Here is a 25202-nt window from a genome sequence, read left to right on the forward strand (position 1 = left end):
GGAGCTTTTTCTTTGTTCTAGTTATTACTGAACAATCCCACAATTCACTGGCTTAAAACAACAATAATACTTCTTTAAATCTCTCCTAGTTTTATAGGTCTCATAGAAATTGAAAGCATCTTGTCTGAGACTATCTTATCAGGTAGTAAACTGTGGCCTGAGGTGAGAAGTTCCCAACAGTGACTTCATTCACATGTCTGGTACCTGGACTTGACCAGCTCAGCTAGCTAGCTCAGTTCTGTCTATTTCCTATCTTTAGATAGGTGCCATAGGATAGCCAGATTTCTCAATCCAGAGCTAATCTGAAGTTACATGACCATTTCTAATGTAACCACAAATCACACAGTATCACTTCCATGAAATTTTATTTGAACACTTCAATTAGACCAGTCCCTAAGAGGGGATAGTACCTCTTAATGATGAATAGATAAAGCAAATTTATAACCATGAACCACCATACCTTTTCTGAATGATGATGATGATGATGAGTAGACTTCAAAAAAGGATGAAGGCTAATGTTTATAATCATTTCATCTAGAAGTATGATATCTCTCTTTTTTTTTTTTTGTCGGTCATGGGGCTTGAACTCTGGGCTTGGGTGCTATCCTTGTGCTCTTCACCTCAAGGCAAGTGCTCTACTGCTTGAGCCACAGCACTACTTCCGGTTTTCTAGCTGCTTATTGGAGATAAGAGTCTCACGAACTTTCCTGTCCGGGCTGGCTTTGAACCGCAATCCTCAGATCTCAGCCTCCTGAGTAGCTAGGATTACAGGCGTGAGCCACCGGTGCCCAGCTTAGAAGTATGATATCTCTTATGCTAACTTTTGTTTCATAGCCTTAACTAATAACAAAAGGGTAAAAAATACGTGGATCTTTTTTGGTTCCAGTCCTGTGGCTTGAACACTGGGCCTGGGTACAGTCCCTGGGCATTTTTGCCCAAGGCTAGCACTCTACTGATTGGACCATATTTCTACTTCTGGCTTTTGGTGGTTAATTGGAGATAAGAGTCTCAGGGACTTTCCTGCCTGGGCTGGCTTCAAAATCATGATCCTCAGATCTCAGCCTCCAGAGTAGCCTGGCAGGATTGCTATTTGTTTTTAATCAGAGTTACATTAGCTATACTAGGGGGAATCTTCACTATGACATTTCCACATAAGCATAGAGGCTATTTCAACCAGGCCTCCCCCACATTACTCTCCTTTCCCCCATTCGAATAAAATTGCAACAGGCTTCATTATTCTATTTTCATACATACCAACAATCTATTTCAACTATATTTGTTCCTTTTCACCTTCATTAGCCCAACTTGTTTCTATTTCTCCTCCACTCCAAGTCCCCCATTGATAAACAACTTTCATTGGAGTGCTTTGTGCTCTTTTCATATATTTTGGTAGTATAGCTCAAAATTATCCTCTTTCATTTTTCCTCCTTCCTTCCTATCCTAAGTAGATCCTTAGACTCATGCTGGTTTACATACATAGGCGCTCTCTCTCTCTCTCTCTCTCTCTCTCTCTCTCTCTCTCTCTCTCTCTCTCTCTCTCTCTCTCTCTCTCTTTCTCTCTCTTAACAGATAGATACACAGATAAATATAATTTTTTGACTGCATTTGCCCACTCTTCCTCTCTCCATTTGTCCACCCCTCTCTCCTTGACCTCAACTCCAGCTTTCTGGTATTTATGTTGTTAAACTGTAAATTAGTTGTTCAAAGGAATTACATCATTGGAATAATTTCCTGCATATACTTTATTTTTTATTTTATTTATTTATCTATTTATTTATTTACCTATCTCTTTATTTATTTATTTAGCCAGTCCTGGAGTTTGAGCTCAGGGCCTGAGCACTGTCCTTGAGATATATCTATATATCTATATTTATCTATATATCTATGTTTCTCTTTCTATATATACACACACATATCACATTTTATATATACCACATTTATAAGGAAAAAACACATTAGAAAAAATAATATAATCCAGGTGCTGGTGGTTCATTTCTATAATCCTAGCTACTTAGGGGATTGAGATTCAGAGGATTTAGTTCAATATCAGCTCAGGCAGAAGACTCAGGCAGGAGACTCCATCTCCAAAATAACCAGAAAACTTGTCCAGAAACATTGCTCAAGTGTTAGAGTAACAGTAGAATAAGCAAGCAAGTTGAGCAAGCATAAGGTCCTGAGTGCTAATTCCTGTACTGTCCAAATAATAATGATGATGATGATTATAATAATAATAATAACGATCATCAATAATATACATTAAAAGCAAAGCATAAGAAAAGATAGATAATGGAAACATACATATAAAGAAAATGGAAGCTGATCAATTTCACCTTTCATGTTATAGAAATATCCCCTTATCATCATCATCAAAATAAATAAATGACATACATTAAAAATATATTAGAAAAATAACTCCATCCATTATTTATAGACAACAGGATTGGCCAAATAGAAAATCTCAGAGAACATTTTTTAAAAACTCTCATAACTAATAACTGAGCTTAACAAAATTTCAGGATACAAGATCAAAATATGAAAATCATTTATAGTCTATATCAAAGAACAATTAGAAACAAAAAGGTTTTAAGAAATGTAGGTAGACATTTAGCAAAATATGTACATTGCCCATATAGTGAGAACTACAAAGTACTGTTGAAAGAAATTGAAAACTTAAATAAGTAGAGAAACACACTAAGTTCATGGACTACAATATTAAACCTAAAGATGTCTACTATCTCCAAAAATATATATTTAATACAATACCAATCAAAATCTAAACATCAGGCTGGGGCCCAAGGGTCAAATGTAAAGCACTTTCCTAGAAAGCATGAGGTCCTGGGTTCAATACTCAATACTGCCCAAAAAAATCCAATATAAATTTTTGTTGATATAGACCGATTCTAAAAAACAAACAAGCAAACAAACAAATTCTGCTCCTGGGGCTTGAACTCAGGGCCTGGGCGCTGTCCCTGAGCTCTTCAGCTCAAGGCTGACACTCTAGCACTTGAGCCACAATGCCACTTCCTGGTTTATTTTTTTTTTTGGGGGGGGGGGGTCCGGTCGTGAGGCCTGAACTCTGGGCTTGGGCGCTGTCAGTCAGCTCTTCAGTACAAGGCTAGCACTCTACCACTTGAGCCACAGCGCCATTTCTGACATTTTTCTTTTTGCTTATGTGGTGCTGAGGAATCGAACCCAGGGCCTCAGGCATGCAAGGCAAGCGCTCTACCACTGAGCCACCTTCCCAGCCCTCACTTCCTGTTTTCTGATGGTTAATTGGAGGTAAGAGACTCATGGACTTTTCTGTCTAGGCTGGCTTTGAATTGTGATCTTCAGATCTCAGCTTCCTGAGTAGCTAGGATTACAGCATGAGCCACTGGCACCTGGCTGATTCTACAATTTACATAGAAAGTTACTGTTGCTAGATTAGTCAAATGTATTTTTACAAAAGAAGAATAGGACAGACTCATAGACCAATGAAGGGTTCAGAAATAGATCCACACAAGAGCCATGTAAAAACAATTCAATGGAGGAAGGCTAGCCTCTTCAACAAATGGTGAGGTAATAGACACTCATGTGTAAAAAAATGAACCTTTATGTAAACTATACTTCTTTACCCAATATTAACTCAAATTCTTAATAATCCAGGTTTAAGAGAAGAGTTCTTAAAAGACACAAAAAATGAGTGATTTTTGCTTTGTGAAAAACAATGTTAAGAAAATGATTTTTTAAAAAACAGGCTATATATTGGGAGAAAATATTCACAAATCACACAAAGAGAAGACTTGTTATTCCATGAGGTTTTTCAGAGTCCTTGAGAGAAATGGTTTGTTATTCAAATGTTCATTACTTTCCTTGAGAAAATATCGTTTTTTACTTTCTTAAGTGAATAAAATTTTTTATCTTCAAGAAGTTGAACAAAGGAGGTGGCATTTAACAAAGCAGTTTATTAACACAAGGCATCTTGATCAGTGTTAATTCTTTCAACATTCTCATCCCACATTGACCTACCCTTTCCCTTACTTTTCTTAACTTTATGGTATATACAATGAATTCTTTTTTTTTTTTTTTTTTGCCAGTCCTGGGTCTTCAACTGAGGGACTTGGGCAGTGTCGCTGAGCTTCTTTTGCTCAAGGCTAGCGCTCTACCACTTGAGCCACAATGCCACTTCCAGGTTTTTCTGTGTATGTGGTACTGAGGAATCGAACTTGGAGCTTCCTGCATGCTAGGCAAGCACTCTACCATTAAGCTACATTACCATCCCTACAATGAATTCTTGACTGTATTCTTTCCCCGCTGCCCTCCTTCATTCATCTACCTTTCTCCCCTTGGTCCCATACCCCTCTTACTTCTTATTTCTAAGCATTAATGGTTATTAACAAAAATCTTCCTACTGAAAATAAACCTACAAACAAAAGATATATAATACTAAGAAACACAGCCACCAAACTCAACAATTAAAAATCAAGAAAATTCACTTTATCAAGTGTAGGTGTTTGTTTCACTCATGACTTTTTGCTGTTTTACATTGCAGTAATGTAAAAAAAAATTGCAGGAGTAATAGAAGTTCCCTATATTAATTGCCTATGTATATATTTTCAATTAACAATGTATATTGTGCTATAATTTTTCTTTTTCTGTTGTGATGTATATGTGTGTATGTGATTAGTATATGGGCTTTTATTTTGTATGTCTTTTAAATTCCATTTTACAGTAATTCATTTTATTTTTACTTCAATTTGTTTTTGAGAGACTCTCACTATACAATCCAGGCGGTCCTAGAATGAACTATATGTAGCCAGACTGGCCTCCAACTTGTAATCCTCCTGCCGCTGCCTCCCATGTGCTGGGATTGGAGGTGGACTACCACATCTGATTTCTGTAATTCATTTTAATTGTCCTCTACAAAAGCAATGATCAGAAACAAAATTTATTTAATAACTAACTCAAGTACTCAGAAAATACTTGTGTAGGAAATGTTGCATCAAAGAAAAATGTTATGACAAAGTTAGCAATAGTTAGAGGACTACATGGGTTTGGGGTTTTTGTTTTTGCTTTTTACAATACTGGGAATTGAACCAAGGATCACACGCATGCCAAGCAAGTGCTCTCTACATCTTTATCCACACATTCGACTTTCTTGACTATATTTTGTTTCTAAGATAGCATTTCACTAACTTTCCCCAGGCTAGCTGTAACCTCAAACTCATGATCCTCCTGTCTCTATCTCTAAGTAGCTGGGGTCGCTGGTGTGTGACAGTATGACCAGGTTACTTGTACTTACTCTCACCATCAGTTGATGAAGAAATGTTGCCGCCTACTGGCAATATTTCTATGATGTGATTTTTTTGAACAGAAGACCTTTTCATTTCTTTCAGGGAGCCTGGAGAAAGAAAGGACACAGACTTTACACCAATTTGTACTACTTTTTGCTGTATTTGATGAAGGTTAGTGAGCTTCAATTAACATTTTGAAATCCTGAAAAAATCAAATATATTTCTTTAAGGAAATCCAGTATATTTCCTTAATCTGGTGCTTGAGAATGTGGGTAGCTTGTTAAGAGATTTATATATAGAAAGATCACAAACTATTACTATGTAACAGAAAGGAGACAGGATGAAAATGAATGTTAAGGATAAAATGCAATCTAAATTCCACTGGCAAGTATGAAGTAAGAGGATAAAAGAGTTGGGCAACAGGTAACAAACACCATTGGCTCTACTTCTTACATCTTTTATTTACTCTCTTAGTAAATATGCAACATTTGGAAAGTTCCTTCATTTTTTTGTGCTGCAGTTTTCTCAAATCCAAAATTGAAATGAGTATTTTCATTGTTATTATAGTAGTGACATACAGAGAGGTTAAAGTTACATAAGTCAGGTAATAAGGACATTTCCTTTTGAACAATGTCACCCTTCCCTTGCTCTCTCCAAGTTTTTCCCTCTCATTCCCACCCACAAGTTGTATAGTTCATTTTCAACATAGTGTCTAGTGAGTATCACTGCTGGGTTTGTTCACCTTTAGGCCCTCCATTTCTGTGCCTCCCTTCATACTCCCAAAGACAAATAAATGAACAAACAGAACAAAAAAAAAAAGAAAAGAAGAAAAAAAACCTCTTCTTTCCTGGAGTTCATTTCAATAAACATTATTTTATATGATCAGATGCACATAGGTATTGTGCCTTTGTGTTCTCCTAAACATATCATCCTTTGGTCTCACTGTGAGCATCTAGAGTCCTATATAATTTATCACATCCCAGGATATTTTAGATGTAGCTTCTGCATATGAGAGAAAACATGCACTGTTTGTCTCAATGAGCTTGGTTTACCTCACTTAACATGATTTGTTCTATTTCCATCCATCTCCCTGCAAATGACATAATATTATGTTTTCTAATGGCTGTGTAAAATCCCATTGTGTATAGGTACCACATTTTTTGATCCACTCATTGTGAGGCATCTGGGCTGTTTCCATATCTTGGCTGTTGTGAATAGTGCAGCAATGAACATGGATGTGCAGGCGTCCTTATCATATTCTGGCTTATGATGTTCAGGGTAGATGCCCAGGAGTGGTATGGCTGGTTTGTAGGGAAGATCTATGTTTAGTTTTTTGAGGAACCTTTAGACTGCTTTCCAGAATGGTTGTACTAGTTTACATTCCCACCAACAGTGCAATAGGGTTCCTTTGGCCCCACATCTCCACCAATATTTGTTATTGTTCAAATTCAGATGTTGGACTCTCAGAGCTGTATTGATTTTCATTTCCTTTATGGCTAGGGATGATAAGCCTTTTCTCACGTGTTTCTTTGCCATGCTTACCTCTTCTGAGAAATCCCTCCTTAACTCATTTGGTCATTTAGTGATTTTGTTTATTAGCTTTGGTAGGGGTGAGTTTCTTGAGCTCCTTGTATATATTGGATATCAGGCCTTTGTCTGATGTGTTGCTGGTATAGATCTTCTCCTAGTCTGTCAGCTGTCCTTTTAGTTTAGCAACTATGTCTTTAGCTGTGCAGAAACACTTTATTTTGATATAATCCCAGGGTCAAGTCTCTTTCCTATGTACCTCTGGGACTCTTTTTTTTTAAATTGTGAAAATACCGTACAGAGGGGTTACAATTACATGAGCAAGGTAATGAGTATATTTCTTATCAAGCATTGTTGCCTCCTCTTCTGTTTCCCCTTCCCATCCCTTCCCATCTCCTCACTCCTCCCACACACACCAAAGTTGTAAAGTTCATTTTTCCACATAACGTCTTGTGCATCTCATTGTTGTCTGGGACTCTTTTTTTTTTAAAGTTTCTGCCTATGTCTATGAGTTCTAGTGTTTTTCCTACTTCCTCTTGCAGTTCTTTCAAGGTTTCAGGTCTGACCTTGAGATCTTTGATCTACTTTGAGTTGAGTTGGTATTTTTGCATCATGACAAATGGGGATCCACTTTTAGTTCTCTGCATATGGACATCTAGTTTTCCCACCACCAATTATTGAAGAGCCTATCTTTTTTCCACTGTATATCTTTGGCTCCCTCATCAAATATCAGACAACCACAAGTATATGGCTTTATTTCCAAGTCTTCTAGTTTGTTCCATTGATCTTCAAGTCTATTTTTGTGCCAATACCAAGCTGGTCTTGCTATTATACCTTTGTAGTAGAGCTTGAGGTCTGGATTGTGATACCACCCACATTTTTTGCCTAGAATTGTTTTGCTATTCTAGGTCTTTCGTCGTTCCATATGAATTTTTGGATTATTTTCTCCATGTCAGTAAAGAACTTCATTAGGATTTTGATGGGAATTGCATTGAATTTGTAGGTCATTTTTGGCCATGTGGTCATTTTTACAATATTAATTCTACCTTCCATTAACATGGAAGATCTTTCCATTTCCTGATGTCATCCTTCAATTTTTTTCTTCAAAATTTTAGAGTTGTCATTATAAAGGTCTTTTGCTTCTTTGGTTAGGTTTATTTCTAAATTTTTTTTGTCAGTCGTGGGGCTTGAACTCTGGGCCTGGGCACCATCTCTGAGCTCTTCAGCTAAAAGCCAGCACTCTACCAATTGAGCCACAGCACCACTTACAGTTTTCTGGTGGTTAGTTGGAGATAAGAGTCTCATGGACTTTCCTGCCTGGGCTGGCTTTGAACCACAATCCTCAGACCTCAGCTAGGAGTGACAACCCCTTTAAATATATAATCTAATAAGTAGAATGAAATCCTCATGGGCTAAAAGTAACCAAATAGTCTCTTTCCCTTAGTTATCTTTTGTCATTTTCCTACCTACTGGTATGGATAAGCCTGGGGAAAAATAATCAATTTAAGCAAGAAATGTCTGCCATTAGTAATTATATTCTTTCTCTTACTTTGAGTCTTTACCTATTTTGCTGGAACAACATGCTTACGGTGTGAAATAGTCTTTCTCCTATAGAAGGAAGAGAAGGAGAGGTAAAGGGAGATTAATTCAAGAGATAGAACTCAGCTGACTCTATTTTTGCTTTCTCTCTCATCAGGTAAGAGCTGGTACTCAGAACCAAAGGGTCCCTTGACCCAGGCTACAGATTCTGCACCTGCTGGGGCCTGGCATAAAATACACACAATCAATGGTTATGTAAACAGGTCTCTGCCAGGTATGTGTACACCTGATCAACAAATGCCAGGGTTTTCTGAATTCAATAACAATACCCTCTTCTCCAGTTTTCAGCTAGCTCTGCACCCCAAAATGAAAGCCCACTGAATTCTGGCCTCTGGTACTCTTAAATAATAATGAGGAATTCTTCTTAATATCACTTGAAAATGAAAGCCTACCAATGCACACAGACAGAGCTTACAGCTAAATGTCTCTTTATGCTTAAATACAAGTGAAAATTTAAGGATAAACTAATATCTAAGATAAGTCTGAAATATGAAAGACATACACAAAGATAAACAAAAAATAATTTCAGAAAGAGAGAAATAATGATCAGAATAAGATTTGTCAGAAGCTCTAATTAGTATTTTTACAATAATTCAATATATTTCATCAATAAAGTACCAGTAGAAGTCTATAAAAAAGAAACAACCAGAACAAATACATATTCATAAAATTAGAAACATGATGGTCACAATACAAACTCCGATAGAAAGTATGAAAAGTAGAGAAAATTTCCCAGAAAGTAAAAGATTGAGAATATATTCTAAAATAAACTTGAAAATCAGAGAAGACAAAATAGAATGTTAAGAAATAGAGATATGCATCTTGCTACTAAAATTGCCCATCAAGGTAAACAAAAAATACACTGGTAGCTCACACCTGTCATCCTAGCTACTCACAAGGCAGAGATCTGAAAACTGCTGTTCAAACTCAGCCCAGTCAGGAAAATCCATGAGGATTTTATCTTCAGATAACCACCTAAAAAAGTGGAGCTGTGGCTCTAGTTGTTGAATGCTAGCCTCGAGCAGAAAAGGTCAGAGACAGTGTCCAGGCCCTAAGTTTAAGCCCCATGACTGACCAAAAGAAAGAAGAAAGGAAGGAAGGAAGAAAAGGAAAGAAAGGAAGAAAGAAAGAAGCCGGGCGCTGGTGGCTCACGCCTGTAATCCTAGCTACTCAGGAGGCTGAGATCTGAGGATCGCGGTTCAAAGCCAGCCCGGGCAAGACAGACCGTGAGACTCCTATCTCCAATAAACCACCAGAAAACCGGAAGTGGTGCTGTAGCTCAAGTGGTAGAGCGCTTGCCTTGAGCTGAAGAGCTGAGGGACAACGCCCAGGCCCAGAGTTCAAGCCCCACGACCGACAAAAAAAAAAAAAAAAAAAAAAAAAAAAGAAAGAAAGAAAGAAAGAAAGAAAGGAAGGAAGGAAGGAAGGAAGGAAGGAAGGAGAAAGAAAGAAAGCAAGCAAGAAAGAAAGAAGGAAAGAATAAAGAAGGAAGGAAAGGAAGGAAAGAAAGAAAGAAAGGAAGGAAGGAAGAAAGAAAGAAAGAAAGAAAGAGAAAGAAAAGAAAGAAAAGGAAGGGAGGAAGGGAGGAAGGGAGGAGAAAGGAAGGAAGGAATGAAGGAAAAGAAAGAATTAAGAGTCCCACATGGAATTATCATTATGGCATTTAAGAGCACAAAGAAGATATTACAGCAGCTTCTTCTGGAAGGAACATAAGAAGTAAGAAAAATTAGACAGATAAAAATGAAGAAATACCCTTAAGAGAAATATTTTTCCAGGGAAAATTTATAGGCCAACTATGAATCATATTTGGGGGGAGACTAAAAACATCTTCAGAAATGGAAGACCCTAGAAACCACTAAATATGTACTACTGTAAAACTAAAGAGTAGCTTGGTGCTGGTGGCTCACATTTACAATCCTAGTTACTCAGGAGGTTTAGATCTGAGGATCACAGTTCAAAGCAGCCTAGGCAGGAAAGTCCATGAGACTCTCATCTCCAATTAACCACCAGAAACTCAGAAGTAGCGCTGTGGTTCAAGTGGTAGACTACTAACCTTGAGCAAAAAATGCTCAGGGACAGCATCCAGGCCCTGAGTTCAAGCTCCACAATTGATAAAAACAAACACACAAAAAACCTAAAGAGTAAATTGAAAAAGAATTTGGGAGATTGAGCAATCCAAAAGAAAAATAAAAGATGGAGGGATATTTTCTTTTTAAACTTTTTCTGTGTTTTATAGTAATTCCAAAATTGATGTGCATAATTTCAGAATTAAGAAATTAATTTTTAAAACATTTAGGTTCCTCTTATCATAGTGTATGTATAGCATAATGGGGAGACATATAATAAACAGTCATAATAACAAATGCAAAATTATAAACCAAGAATTACTCTGTGTGGAATTCACATAATTATATGTAAGCATATAGTAAAGGAGTCTGGCCTAGACTAGAGGTCACTTGAACTGAACTTTGAAACAAGATCAGGAATATGGATTTTATGCGATATCCAAGTGGAGATTTGAGAAGGTTCTTGGTTTTATGAGTCTGGAATTCTAGGAGGGTTCAGGAGTGAGGACAGCATAAAAAACAAAACCAGAGGGATATTGCTACAAAGGTTAAGGGAAAAGAAAGTTTCAAGATGAATTGAATGTTAATAGATGGAGACAAAGACTGAAACTGGATTTAGTAGCATGGTGGTTATTAGTGACCTTGGCAAGATCTGTTGGTTTAATAGTAACCTGATTTCCATGGCAAATTCATTTATAAGTCAAGGTAACAATAAAATATATAGGGTTAATTTGTTCAACCTATCCCTAGCAAGTATATTCCACTTCAAATTTTCTTCTTGGCTATAGATGTCCTATTTCTATCTTTCAGGTCTGATTGGATGCCACAGGAAAATGGTCTACTGGCATGTGATTGGAATGGGAACTACCCCTGAAGTACACTCAATATTTCTAGAAGGTCACACATTTCTTGTGAGGAACCATCGTCAGGCTTCTTTGGAGATATCACCAATAACTTTCCTTACTGCTCAGACACTCTTGATGGACCTTGGGCAGTTTCTACTGTTTTGTCATATCCCTTCCCACCAACATGGTACTACCATTTTTGATCTTAAAAATGAATTTTATAAATATATAATTCTAATGGAATTTACTGGATAGTGTATTACTATATAAGAGTTTCAAAGGGTGCCATTATAGAGTTAAGTTTATGTTACACCTCAACTAATAGATTTTACCTTGAGTGTAAGAGGGTATTAGTAGCGTGGGCATGAGCAAGATGGGAAACAGGAAGGACAGTGTGTCATTGGTTTCTCAGCCTGATCCCATTAACTAGGCTTCAATAATATGGAAGAAGGCTACAGATTGGAGCAAAGATTTAGGGTGATAAGGTACTTCATGAAATCTTCTAGGACTACTTGATGGAGAATTTGTCAAGGATCAAAGGTCTTGTGTAAGAAAGTTAGGACCTATAGTTTCAAATTATTGTTGAAGGATCAATATCAGGGTACTATCATTGAACAAAGTCTTGCTACATCATATGTGGCAAAAGGATTCACATGACAGAAGAGCCAAAGAAGAGACGAGAGAGGAGGAGAGCAATCTCTTCCTGTGATAACAAACTCACTTCGAGATAAGTGTCAATTCATTCATGAGGCTGGAGCCTAAATACTTAAAATGTCCTTCCTTCCTCCCAACAAGATCACAATGGCAATTAAGTTTCAGCATGAGTTTAAGAGGGGCAAACATCAAAAAAGAACTGTTAGACAAATGTTTTGGGAAGACATAATATTTCGTGTTTAACAACACTAGTTTTGTTCATAATACTTTCATTTTAAGTTCCTTGGTGGCTTAGGAAAGGGATTTGAAGCTGGGCTCCAATAGCTCATGCCTGTCATCTTAGCTACTCAGCAGGCTGAGAACTGGAGGATCATTTAGCATAGGCGTCATCTCCAAAATAACCAGCAAGAAGCCAGGCCAGAGGCATGGCTCGTGTTAGAACACAAGTTGAGCAAGCACAAGGCCCTGAATTCAAAACCTGGTATAGGCAGGGGAGGGATTTGATCTTGTCATATACCCACCAAATATTTCCTCAAAGTCTTTTATAGTAATTAATAATAGAAATATCTAGGTCTGGGGCATGGTTCATGTGGTAGACCACTAGCAAGTATGAAACCCTGAATTTAAATCCCACTACCATAAAGAATGTAGGACATCTTTTTCATTTCTTACATATTATTTATGAATTTTTAATATATATTTTTATTATAAAAATACAGTACGGAGGGGTTATGGTTACATGAATAAGGGTAATGAGTCCATTTCCTTCGAGCATTGTTACCTACTCCTTTGGTTTTCCCCTACTATCCCTTTCCCTCCCCACCTCCTCAACTCCTCCCTCACCACCCCACAAAGTTGTAAAGTTCATTTTCAACATAGTGTCTTGTACATCTCATTGTTACAATGGGTCAACCTGTATCCTTGTTTCAGCATTTTGTTATTTCCCTTCCCCTCCCCAAATTAGAAAAATGTATATATAAGATGCAGGGCACTGGGATCAAATACAGTGAACAAAAAAGGGGGGAGGGTTATATCATGGGGGAAGAACATACAAAAGAAACAAAAAAAATCACATAGTGCATTATAAGTACATTAAAACAACAGCAAGAAAGATAAAACCTCTTGTGTCCTTATCTTGGGGTTCACTTCGCTTAACATCATCTTATATGGTCATATTTACGATTATTTTTGAGAAGACATTAGTGCAGAAAGACTATCATAATGGATAGCTAAGAGGAACTTGATATAGAAACAAAATCACATGGGCACATAGGCCATTTAATTATATGCAGATTGTTGATTGTCCAGTTTGAGCCTGACCAATGCAAGAGGAGTATGGACTTATTTAATCTTCTTGACAACCTCTCTTCACTCATTTTAATCTTTACTTTTTATTAAGATACTTTGTGAAATTAGACTTTACACAAAACCCTTCATTTTTCCATCCAAACAGATGGGAAGTTGGTCCTGCCTAGGTTTTCAAAGGCTGAAAATAACGCACCTTAAGTCTTCTTATTTTATATTTTCAGCCTTTGAAAGTCAAGGTCAGACCAACTCCATATCCCATCAATTACATAATGATGTCTATATTTACTTCATCATGTGATACAAACCACTGATTTAGTAACAGCTTATCAGGAAAAAGTAAGGTTTCTGAAGACTTCAGTTTCAAAATTTGATAAACACAAAATGAGTTCCAGAAAAGAAATATATATATATATATATATATATATATATATATATATATATCAAAGCAAATTAATAAGTTAATTTGGTTATATATATTAATAAGCAAACCAATAAGTTTTGGGAAAGGAGTATAACTTACATGGAACACAAGAATACAAAAGTCAGGAAAATAAAATATAAAATGAGAGATAATCCGTATAGGAATAAATCCATATAGGAGATTGGCTAAAAAGGATACTGATATAGAAAGAGGGGTGGTCTGGAGACAGTCTTGAAAACCTAATAACAGAAAGGTCATATTAGTTAAGGCAAGAAAGTATTGTAGGAGTATGATATTGTTTGGTTTGTCTGGTTCCAGATGGCATGGAAGCATATATCAAAGTAGATAGCTGCCCAGAGGAACCCCAACTACAGAGGAAAAATAATGAAGATGAAGATTATGATGATGATGATGATGATCTTGATTCTGAGATGGATGTGTTCAGATTTGATGATGACAACTCCCCCTTCCTACAAATTCGTTCAGCTGCCAAGAAGCATCCTAAAACTTGGGTACATTATATTGCTGCTGAGGAAGAGGAGTGGGACTACGCGCCTTCAATCCTCACCCCTGATGATGGGTAAACAAATACCTTTTGACTAGAGGCACTATTCTTCCCCATGCTCAAAAGGTTCTTCTCAGTTTTTCAAACCAGCAAATCCTTGAGCTCCTTGAAAGGGTTAGTACATGTATGCAATCAAATGACAAAGGTCTTGTGTGATAGTCAACTTTTCAGCACTGTAACCAAATTCGAAGATAAATGACTGATAAAGGAGGAAAGGCTTATTTTGTTTGGCTTCATAGTTGTTTTGCCATGTTGGCAGCACAGTGCATCTGTTGTGCCAGGCCGCAGACCCCCAAAGACCACCAAGGAGCCGAATCCGATGCAAGTACACAAGAGCCATTTATTGCAAGCTCGAGCCTGGACTCACAATCATCACCGATGCAGCCGGTCAGAGTTGTGAGTCCCAGCCACATGTTCAGCAGGGTTTTTATAGGGTTTCCAGCAAGAGGAGGGGGTTTCCATTCTAGCAGTTACATGATTGACTTAAGGTTCACGGGCTTCTACATAATTGGTCAGCATTTCATGGGCAAGTTTCAGGGTAGGATCATTGATTGGTTAGGGGCATAGTCATTTCCAGTAAGGGTAGGGGCTTTCTAACTTAGTGATTACAGGATTGGTTAAATCATACATAGCAAGTAGAGCATTGGTTGGGACACATAAGACTAACCATAGGAATGCAGGCAACAATATATTATTATTTTTTTTTTTACTGTTTATGACCTACAGCTGCTTTTTCCAGGAACTTGACCAACCTGTCCATTTTCCAGTAACTAGGGTCCTGTTTCTCAACCCTTTGTCTAACTGGCAGTTGCTAGGTGTATAATTGCAGTTTCGATTGTGGGTTTTCCAAGAACTTTTCCAAAAACTGTTTGTCCCTTAAGTGGCTAACTTGTGTTCTTCCTCAACACATCATGGTGCCAGTGCATGATGGGAGAGGCCTATTCTTTTCATGGCAGTCGGGAAGCAAGAGGGAGAAAAGGGGCTTCAGATCTCAATATCCCCTCCAAGGGCACGCCCCCCCCTACCCAGTGGCTAACTTCCTCCCTGTAGTCTCCAACTCCCAAACATTTCCCCACCTCCTAATAAAGCCACAGCTGCACAAAGCCCTTAGGGAACATTCAAAATCCACACCGAGGCAGCTATTAACGTATTTGGGAACTACCTAAGCAGCAGAGATACTTGGATTTTCCTCAATCTTTGCCTTTACTCAATCATTTCAGCTATTTTAGAATTTCATTTTCCTTATCTAAAAATTTCTCCTTAACCTCTCATTCTTTTTGTCTTTCTTTTCTACAGAAGTTATAAAAGTCAATACTTGAAAAATGGCCCTCGACAGATTGGTAAAAAGTATAAAAAAGCTAGATTTATGGCATACACAGATGAAACCTTTAAGACACGTGAAACTATTCAGTATGAATCAGGAATTTTGGGACCTTTACTCTATGGAGAAGTTGGAGATACACTGTTGGTAAGTTAAGGAATGATCTGAGATCAGGTCAGAAGACAGTCTGGAGAATTTTGAGTTTCTACAATACTTCATAATTCAGCCTTGTCTTCAATGGACAATGTTCTAAAAATTATAAATGTTACACAAATAAATACTAATTACATATTTTAAAGGAGTATGTAGAATAAAAACAATGTTACCCATAAAACTATCAACTCTTTTGAATACTGTTTAGAATGATACACATCCATCTACAACTTTTTTCATTCTTTGTGTTGTAGGAATTACTAGACTATGTTTATGAACCAGATTTCCTTTAGAGCCACCTTTGGACAGTCTGTGACCTTAGAGAAGGGTTTTTACACTTATAAAATGTTGCAAAGAGAAGAAGCAGGGGAGAGGAGAGGAGAATATGTGACAAACCCTACAGCATTTACTCTTAAGCCCTTTCTAGGAAATGTTGGCTGACTTACGATTAAGCTGCCAGATGTTTAAATAAATTGTTTTCTTCCCCCAAAATTTGCAGATGGTTGACTGAATGGATTCACCTGCACAAAAGTGTCATGAAGGGTACTGGTTATTGTCTATGGAATTTTGTTAAATAATGCCAAACTGACTTACCATTCCTTTACTGTTTATGATTCCCACCAAAAATGTATGAGTGCCTCTTTCGCCATGCCTTGTCAATAATAACTGTTAATACTTGCATATTGTTTTCTTTTGTACTTTCCTATCTAGTAGATTGTGTGTGCCTGCACATGTGCATGCTTACACTCATATGCGTGTGCATCCATTCCAGTCTTGGGGTTTGAACTCAGGCTTGGGTGCTGTCCCTGAGCTGCTTTTTCTCAATACTGGTGCTCTACCACTTGAGTTACAGCTCCACTTTTGGTTTTTGGTGATTAATTGGAGATAAGAGTTTCATGGACTTCCTGTCTGGGCTGGCTTCAAACTGTGATCCTCAGATCTCAGACTCCTCAGTAACTAGGATTACAGCATCAGCCACTGGCACATGACTTCTACCTTTTCTTTTAAATATGAAGCATATAATCTCCTTATGAGAGTAATGAAGCCTCAGAATACAGAGTGCTTCTGGTGAATTAATTCTTTGACCAAAAAAGAATGCTCAAGATCACAAGAAGGAGATGCCATGTAACTAAGTCCATTGTCTTCACATTTGTGTAATAGCAAAGCTACCCTCAAACCCATTGTTGGCATGTGCATAACAATGAACAAGAACTTAGTAAAATAATTAAAATGATAATCAGGTGACCATCTGCCTATGAAAGGTTTAAACTGGATTATCTAGAAGGCATAAATATACCAGGATGAGGCCTACTATTTTGAGGTCCCACTTAGTGTTTTAGGTAGTGTTTCTTTCTTCTCTATTTCTCCCTGATTTGCTACACTTGATTAAATCTTTAAATAAACTTCCAAAACCCAAGTAGCTATCTGAGCAATTTCATGAAAAGTAGTATTTTTAACTTTATCTAGGCTCATAATCATATAGCACAGATGCAGGTAGCTCTTGGTTTTCTGGAGTTAGGTCAGTTTTATTCTTTACTCTAGTCACTTTAGGACTTGATCTTCTATCACATTAATACTTTTAGATTATATTTAAGAATCAAGCAAGCCGACCATATAACATCTATCCTCATGGAATCACTGATGTCAGGCCTCTGCACTCAGGGAGATTGCCAAAAGGTAAATATTAACTCAGTTTTGTAGATAATGTGCCTGTAGATGTAGGTATATGTAGATGAGGTCACAGCATTAGTAACAACTGAAATTCTGCTGGTTTTTCCCAAGCTGTTGTCATAGAACCTGAGGCCCTAAAGTTATACCAGATAAATTCTAGACATCCTTAGGTAGGATCGCACATATGTTAATAATGAGACTCGGGTGTACTTTTGTATTGCCCCCTAGTGATAGTTGAATATTGCTTAGTATTATTTGTCTGAATCTTTCTTTCTTTTTTTTGCCAGTCCTGGGGCTTGAACTCAGGACCTGGGCACTGTCCCTGAGCCTCTTTATGGCCAAGGCTAGTGCCCTAACACCACAGCACCACTTCCAGCTTTTTCTGGGTAGTTAATTGGAGATGAGACTCACAGACTCTCCTGCCCAGACTGGCTTTGAACTGTGATCTTCAGAGCTAAGCCTCCTGAGTAGCTAGGATTACAGGTGTGAGCCACTGGTGCCCAGCTTGTCTGAATCTAATAGGTGCCACTTAAGTTTTAATTTACTAAGAAACTACATGTACACACAGATTTGGAAAACTTTTGAAGTAAAAACACAATTGTTTGATGAAAAAACTAAATTTGACTTTTTGTACTTGAGCAAAGAAATAATTCATTGATTGGGAAAAAATGGGGATCATCTATAATTCTGAATGTTTAACCTCCCCACATAATTCAGGCTGTATATAGCCAGAAAACATGAAATGACTTATACAAATGACCTAATTGGGCACAGTTGGAAGATATATCATCCTGCTTTGACAGCTTTTGGACTCTAATGAGCTGGGGTTCAGAAGCTATGATTTCTTGAAAGGTAGCTACTTGCTACAAAAGTATATTTCCATGTTGTTACAAACTATTTGCTGATTAAATTAGGTTTTATTTCTCTATGTACAAGGAAACCTTTAGAGCAAACTTAAGATAAGTACAGAACTAATTTTACAACAAACATAACCAATGCATAGTTTATAATATTCTAACTGAGCTATTTCTGGGTTTGGGTGTGAATAGGTGTAAAACACTTGAAGGATTTTCCAATTCTGCCAGGAGAAATATTCAAGTATAAATGGAGAGTGACTGTAGAAGATGGGCCAACTGAATCAGACCCTCGATGCCTGACCAGGTATTACTCTAGTTTCATTAATCTGGAAAGAGATCTAGCTTCAGGACTCATTGGCCCTCTCCTTATCTGCTACAAAGAATCTGTAGATCAAAGAGGAAATCAGGTGAGTTCTTCTCTTTCTTTATTGTTGTCTGAGTGTGATAGTTCCTTCTTATTTTCAACCTCCATATTCTTTATGTTCGAATCTACTAGTAAAGCTTTCTACTTCTGTTTTCTATTAGATTTATTGAGCTTTTCATTTCCAATATTTCCATTTCCTCCCCCCCAGAAAAAAGTCTTAATTTTCCTGCTGAATTCTCATCCATACTTTAGAATTTCATGTCCTGTTCCTTTTTTTTTCTTTTTCTTTTTTGTCAGTTGTGGGGCTTGCACTCTGGGCCAGGATGCTGTCCCTGAGCTTTTCAGTTCAAGGCACGCGCTCTACCACTTGAGCCACAGTTTAAGCCACTTCCAATTTTCTGGTGGTTTATTGGAGATAAGAGTCTCACAGACATTCCTGTCCCGGCTAGCTTTAAACCGTGATCCTCAGATCTCTACCTCCTGAGTAGCTAGGATCACAGGTGTGAGCCATCAGCAACTGGCTTTGTCCTGTTCTGATTTCTTTAATTCATTATCTGTTTGAGTCCTCTTTGAGGTCATTGGTCATTTCTCTAAAGTTAATTTTTGAGTTCTTCATCTGTCATTTTAGCCATCTCAGAATCTTTGAATTAAGTTGTTGATCTATTATGAGAATTTGAGGTAGTCATATTGTCTTGCTTTTGCATATTATTTGTGTTTCTCTGCTGCCATTTGTATATTAGGTTGGGCATATTTTTCTCTACCATTCAAGAACACAACATCAATAATTAAATGAACAATTTAAAACAACAACCAGTTAGCCAGATGCCAGTAGCTCATGCCTGTAATCCTAGCTATTCAGAAGGCTGAGATCTGATGATCATGGTTTGAAGCTAGCCTGGACACGAAAGTCCATGAGACTCAGCTTCAATCAACTACCAAAAAAGCCACAGGTGGAGCTGTATCTCAAGTAGTAGAACACTAGTCTTGAGCAAAAGAGCCCAGGGACAGCGCCCAGGCATTAAGTTTAAGTCCTAGAACTGACACCAAAACAAAACAAAAAGACAGTTATTTAGATGTGGTTAAAAAAAAGTTGAAGCTGGGCGTTGGTAGCTCTCCTCTATAATCCTAGCTACTTAGGAGGCTGAGATCTGAGGATCACAGTTCAAAGCCAGCCCGGGAAGGAATGTTTGTGAGACTCTTATCTCCAATTAAGCACCAGAAAACTGGAAGTGGTACTGTGGCTCAAGTGGTAGAGAGCTTTCCTTGAACTCTGGGCACCCAGGCCCAGAGTTCAAGTCCCATGACTGACAAAAAACAAAAACAAAAACAAAAATGTTGGAAACTTCAATTATTCCTCTCAATAAAATTATAAAGAAAAGGAATTATATAGTATATGTATATTATTGTACTATAAAATACATCTTATAGTATATAATTATGTATACTTATATACATATATAAGTATATACACTTACTTATAGTATATATTACAGATAAATATAAGTGTATAAAATATATATAACTTAATTTAAAATCTATTGTATAAATAAATTATAAAAATATATGAATATAAATATGAATATTTATATATTTGTAAATATATAAATTTTTTAAATGTAATTCTAATTATATATCTATATTAATATCTATATGAATATATAAAAATCTACATAACTATATCTATATACTTATAAGTATATATAATTATGTGTATATAAACATGTATATAATATATAATTTATCAATATACTATATATTATATAGATATATTGATATATAATATAATGTAAAATCATAATATGTATAGTATACTTATGGGATAAACTAGGAGTTTATACTAAAAGAAAGGAAAGAGAAGTCATAAAAGTGGGGAAAGTATATATTGTTAAAGTATTAGAAATTGTAGTGACAGAGGACATATAACCAGGAGTTCAAGGCCAGAGGTCCAACATTAATGGCTCCATATGTCAGGTCCAGCCACTCACCCCAATATATCAAATAGGAGATGAGTAATGGGGAAAGGAAAGGAGGGAAGAGGCAAAACAAGCATTTCATGACATCTTCAGGGTATGAATATGAGTTTTAGGTTTAGTTAGAAGAAGAATTAGGGTAAGGGGCAAGAGGTATGCCTAGCCCCAGGCAAAATGGGTACTGATTAATAATTAAATTCTGGTTGGTGAGGGTTCCAGAGAAGGGAGCAGTCTGGTTCCATGACAGGATTCCTACTGCTCCAGTGTGCAGCCTCATTCATTATAGGTAATTATCTTCATTTGAGGCTAGGGTGGTCTGTCTTGCCATGCTCTGCTGATCCTTTCCTTGGGGGGTAGTTTTATTCCTTTGTCATAAAGATGTTGTCAGCTAGTTGTGTCCTTCCTGGAATTCAGGGTGATAACCCGAGAATGAGAGACTCAAAGTAAAGGAGACAGATGTAAAATGGAGGCAGGTACGGAAGGTTTTCCTCTTGCTTTTAGGTGAATTCATGGGCCCAAGTCAGTGCTTTTTAGCAAGAAATAAGTACTCAAAGTACTTCTAAGTACCTGTTCTAAACACAGTAAGAAATGTGCAGAGAAAGACAAAATAGAAAAGTTAATATGAATACATCAACAATAGCATCTTTAGCCAGGTGCCGGTGGCTCACGCCTGTAATCCTAGCTACTCAGGAGTCTGAGATCTGAGGATCGCAGTTCAAAGCCAGCCAAGGCAGGAAAGTCCTTGAGACTCTTATCTCCAATCAACTACCCAGAAAACCAGTAGTGGCGCTGTAGCTCAAGTGGTAGAGTGCAAGTTTTGAGCTGAAGAGCTGAGGGACAGTGCTCAGGCCCAGAGTTCAAGCCCCACGACCAACAAAAACAAAAACAAAAAACAAAAACACAATAGCATCTTTAAAAAAGAAAGATTTAAAAAACATTAAGGAATAGAAGTGTCATTCAAGTGGTAGAGTACCTACCTAGCAAATGATGTCCTAGTTCAAGTCCCAGTGCCACCAAAAGAAAGAAATGCATAAAGAGAAAGCAAGCGAGCAAGAAGTAAAAGAAAGGCAGATAGGAAGGAAGGAAGGGAGGGAGGGAGGAAGGAAGGAAAGGAAGGGAAAGAGAGAGGGAGGGAGGGAGAGGGGAGAAAGGAGAAAGGAGGGAGGGAGGGAAGGAGGGAGGGAGGGAAGGAAGGAAGGAAGGAAGGAAGGAAGGAAGGAAGGAAGGAAGGAAGGAAGGAAGGAAGGAAGGAAGGAAGGAAGGAAGGAGGGAAACTTTGGTTCTTCTTCCTTGTTGGGAAGGTAGGTGAATTCTCTCTAGAGCATTTTTAAAAGTCTGAACAGGTTAGATCACAGTGGGTTGTTTGATTTGGGAATTTAGCTCAGTGGCAGAGTGCCCATCCATTCAGTGCAAGGCTGGAGCCAGATGCTCTCACAAGAGGTAAACAGAAAACAGTTTTGCAAGTTGGGACAGCTTTAGACCACTGTGCCCCTCATGTTTTTCAAGTTCTCTCTCCACTGGATTGATGGAAATTTGCATCTGCCAGGCTCCTGCACAGTCTTAGCTCCTTCTCTACTCCACTAACACAATTCTCAGATTGCTGTGGTGTGCACCAACTTCTAATTATCTCTCCACTGGGCTCAAGTCAAATGGAACCCAGGATTCTAGGTGGCTCTGTCTTTCCATTTGGCATGGTGTTCATACCTCAACCCATTCCTCACTGTACTTGTGCTGGGCAGTGGTAGACCTGCAGACTCACTGTGGCACCGCTGCCTCACAGCTTGCAGTCCTCGCTCCAGTACTCCCTGTCTGCAAATGGGAATTTGAGTCTCAGTCCTGCATAGTTTCATGGGTACATACAGATTCACTGGATGGTCCTTTGGTTTAGTGAATGTGATGTTGGGATTGAGATTTGGAAATATAAAATTGCAGTGTCTTGTGCTATCCCAGACTGAGAGGTCTTTGAGCCCCTCTCCTGACATGACTCCCCAACAACTCAAGAGGAAATGCAATTTGAACCAGAGGATTAGTGTACTCCATCACAGAATTTCACTTCCTCACTCACAATATCATTTCGTTCTCTTTTTCAATACATATAATTAACAGATGATGTCAGACAAGAGAAATGTCATCCTGTTTTCTGTATTTGATGAAAATCAAAGCTGGTACCTCACGGAGAATATGCAGCACTTCCTCTCCAACACAGCTGCAGTGCAGTCAAAGGATCCAGAGTTCCAGGCCTCAAACATAATGCACAGTGAGTAAAGTACCATTTACATACAATGGATGTTGTATAAAGGAAAATGGACACCACCAAAAAATACCAAGATAGTGAAGGAGATCAAGAATCATGCAAGTAATGTTTCTTTAAAACTTGTTACCTGCAAATGTATAATCAAGTGCACAAATGAGCTCATCATTCATATTTTTTAAATGTAGTCACATTTTTTTCTTTCAATGTTTACTTGGCTGCATCCTCTTTCTTACCACCCATATTATAGCTTTCCAATTATTGCATGCCCAATTAATTCATTTAAAAACATATTTTCTCCATGTTTATATAATACATATATCATGTTAGTCTTCTAAAGCATCAGAGACTTATGTTCTCACAGTTCTGGAAGCTGGAAGGTGCTGACAGGCTTACTTTCTTCTTTGACTTGCAGAGGTTGTCTCTCTCTGTATCCTCACATGGTCTTCCCTATGTTCCTGGCTGTCTGCATTATAATCTCTTCTTACAAGGTTACTGCACATCCCACTGACCTTATTTTAACTAATTGTATCTTTAAAGACTCATCTTCAAAAACAGTCACACTTTGAAGTCTTGGGAATTAGGACACAATTCAGTCTATCAAATACATTTGTAAATTGTTTATACATATAAGTCTGAATAGTTAAAAGCATGGTTATAATCTCACTACCCTACCAGGAAAGGCAAAATAAATGAAGTAGAAATTATGACCACTAGAGGGCCTATAAGTCAAAGAATATTCTCTCGCAATGCTAGTGGATAGCTAGTATTCTCTCTCTCTCTCTCTCTCTCTCTCTCTCTCTCTCTCTCTCTCTCTCTCTCTCTCTCTCCTGGGGCTTGAACTCAGGGCCCGAGCCTCTCCCTGCACTTTTTTTTCCCTCAAGGCTAGTGCTCTACCACTTCCAGCTCTTTAGGTGCTTAATTGGAGATGAATCTCACAAACCTTCCTGCCAGGGATGCTTTAAACTGTGATTCTCAGATCTCAGCCTCCTAAGTATTAGTATTACAGGTGTGAGCCATCAGCACCTGGCTAGTATAGTCTTTTGGAAGACTGTACTCCACCCATTAAAACAAAAATGCATGCCTTTTGAAATTTTGAATCTGTTTAAGACAGAATAAACAAACTTCATCCCATTTATTTCCTAAATGAAACTAAAATCCTGAACAAAATGCATGCAAAGACTGTCCAAAAGCCCTAAAAAGTCATATTATTGGTTATACTCACCTGCCAGTATGTGACTTATTTAATTCTGTGCATCTTTTCTGAAAGTTTAGCCCTTTAGCTTCAAGTTGAGCTATATATTTAGCTTAAATTTCTTTTTCTGTTGGTGGCAGTGGTTGTGGTGCTTGAACCCTGGGGCTGGGTGCTGTCCCTGAGCTCTTCAGCTCAAGGTAAGTGCTCTACCACTTGAGCCACAGCATCACTTCCAGTTTTCTGGTATTTAATTGGAGATAAGAGTTTCACAGACTTTCCTGCCAGGGCTGCTTTTGAACTGTGATCTTCAGATCTCAGCCTCCTGAGTAGCTAGGATAACAGGTGTGAGCCACTGGTTCTAGGGCTTAGCTTAAATTTCTACTAGTAGTGGCCTATTATCATTCAGACTCATAGTCCATTCCTCTAAAACTTTTTAGGTTTTTAGTCCCTTCAGTTACATTTTCATGCCACTTCCAGCTTTTTGCTAGTTAATTAGAATTGAGTCTCTTGGATTTGTCTACTCAGGCTGACTTTAAACAGGGACCCACAGATCTAAGCTTCCTGAGTAGCTAAGATTACAGACCTAAGCCTGTCTTATTTTTTAATTATTTATTCAAAGCAATATACTCTCTGACCATTGATTACTGCACTTGAAAGAGTTGAAAAAAGTTTATAAAATGGGTGGAGGGATATCTGTATGAAAAAGAACCTCAGAAACAATATCCCTTAAAGCCAGTGTTACTTCTGCTTAGCTCTTTAATTTCCAGTGACTTAAAACTTAAGATGTTTTAAATTTATACTGAGAACATGTATATACTTTTTACCCAGGTTTACCAATTTTTAACATTTTGCTAAGTCAGCTTTATCATTTTCTCTATATACATACGTTTTTATGCCAGTCCTGGGGCTTGAGCTCAAGGTCTGGGTGCTATCCCTGAGTTTTTTCGCTCACTTCTACTTCCTTCCTGCTTTCAGATGGTGAATTGGAGATAAGATGGTCATGGAGGGTGGGGGGGCAAATGCACTCAAAAATTCAATGTATATTCTACAAAATTAAGAAAAGAGAGGGTTGGATGGGATGGGTGAGATGTTGAAAGGGGTAACATTGACCAAAACATATTGTATTCGTAAACTGTTTTGTAGAATGGCAGCTCCTTTGTAC

At 37.7% G+C, this 25202-nt stretch overlaps 1 protein-coding gene across 4 annotated transcripts in view; it reads left to right on the forward strand.

Annotated features, from left to right (window-relative positions):
• F8 (coagulation factor VIII) overlaps positions 1-25202 on the forward strand; it is an 86507-nt gene that overhangs the window by 12631 nt on the left and 48674 nt on the right. For all 4 annotated transcript variants that reach the window (XM_070039445.1, XM_070039448.1, XM_070039446.1 and 1 more), the window contains exons 5-12: positions 5376-5444; positions 8497-8613; positions 11276-11497; positions 14012-14273; positions 15555-15726; positions 17316-17409; positions 18453-18667; positions 22701-22851. In XM_070039445.1, the coding sequence (XP_069895546.1) occupies positions 5376-5444; positions 8497-8613; positions 11276-11497; positions 14012-14273; positions 15555-15726; positions 17316-17409; positions 18453-18667; positions 22701-22851 (1302 nt within the window). The remainder of the gene's footprint in view (positions 1-5375; positions 5445-8496; positions 8614-11275; positions 11498-14011; positions 14274-15554; positions 15727-17315; positions 17410-18452; positions 18668-22700; positions 22852-25202) is intronic.

The sequence above is a fragment of the Dipodomys merriami genome, unplaced genomic scaffold, assembly GCF_024711535.1.
Source record: "Dipodomys merriami isolate MVZ:Mamm:240054 unplaced genomic scaffold, mDipMer1.0.p SCAF_3, whole genome shotgun sequence".
Classification (NCBI taxonomy): Eukaryota; Metazoa; Chordata; class Mammalia; order Rodentia; family Heteromyidae; genus Dipodomys; species Dipodomys merriami.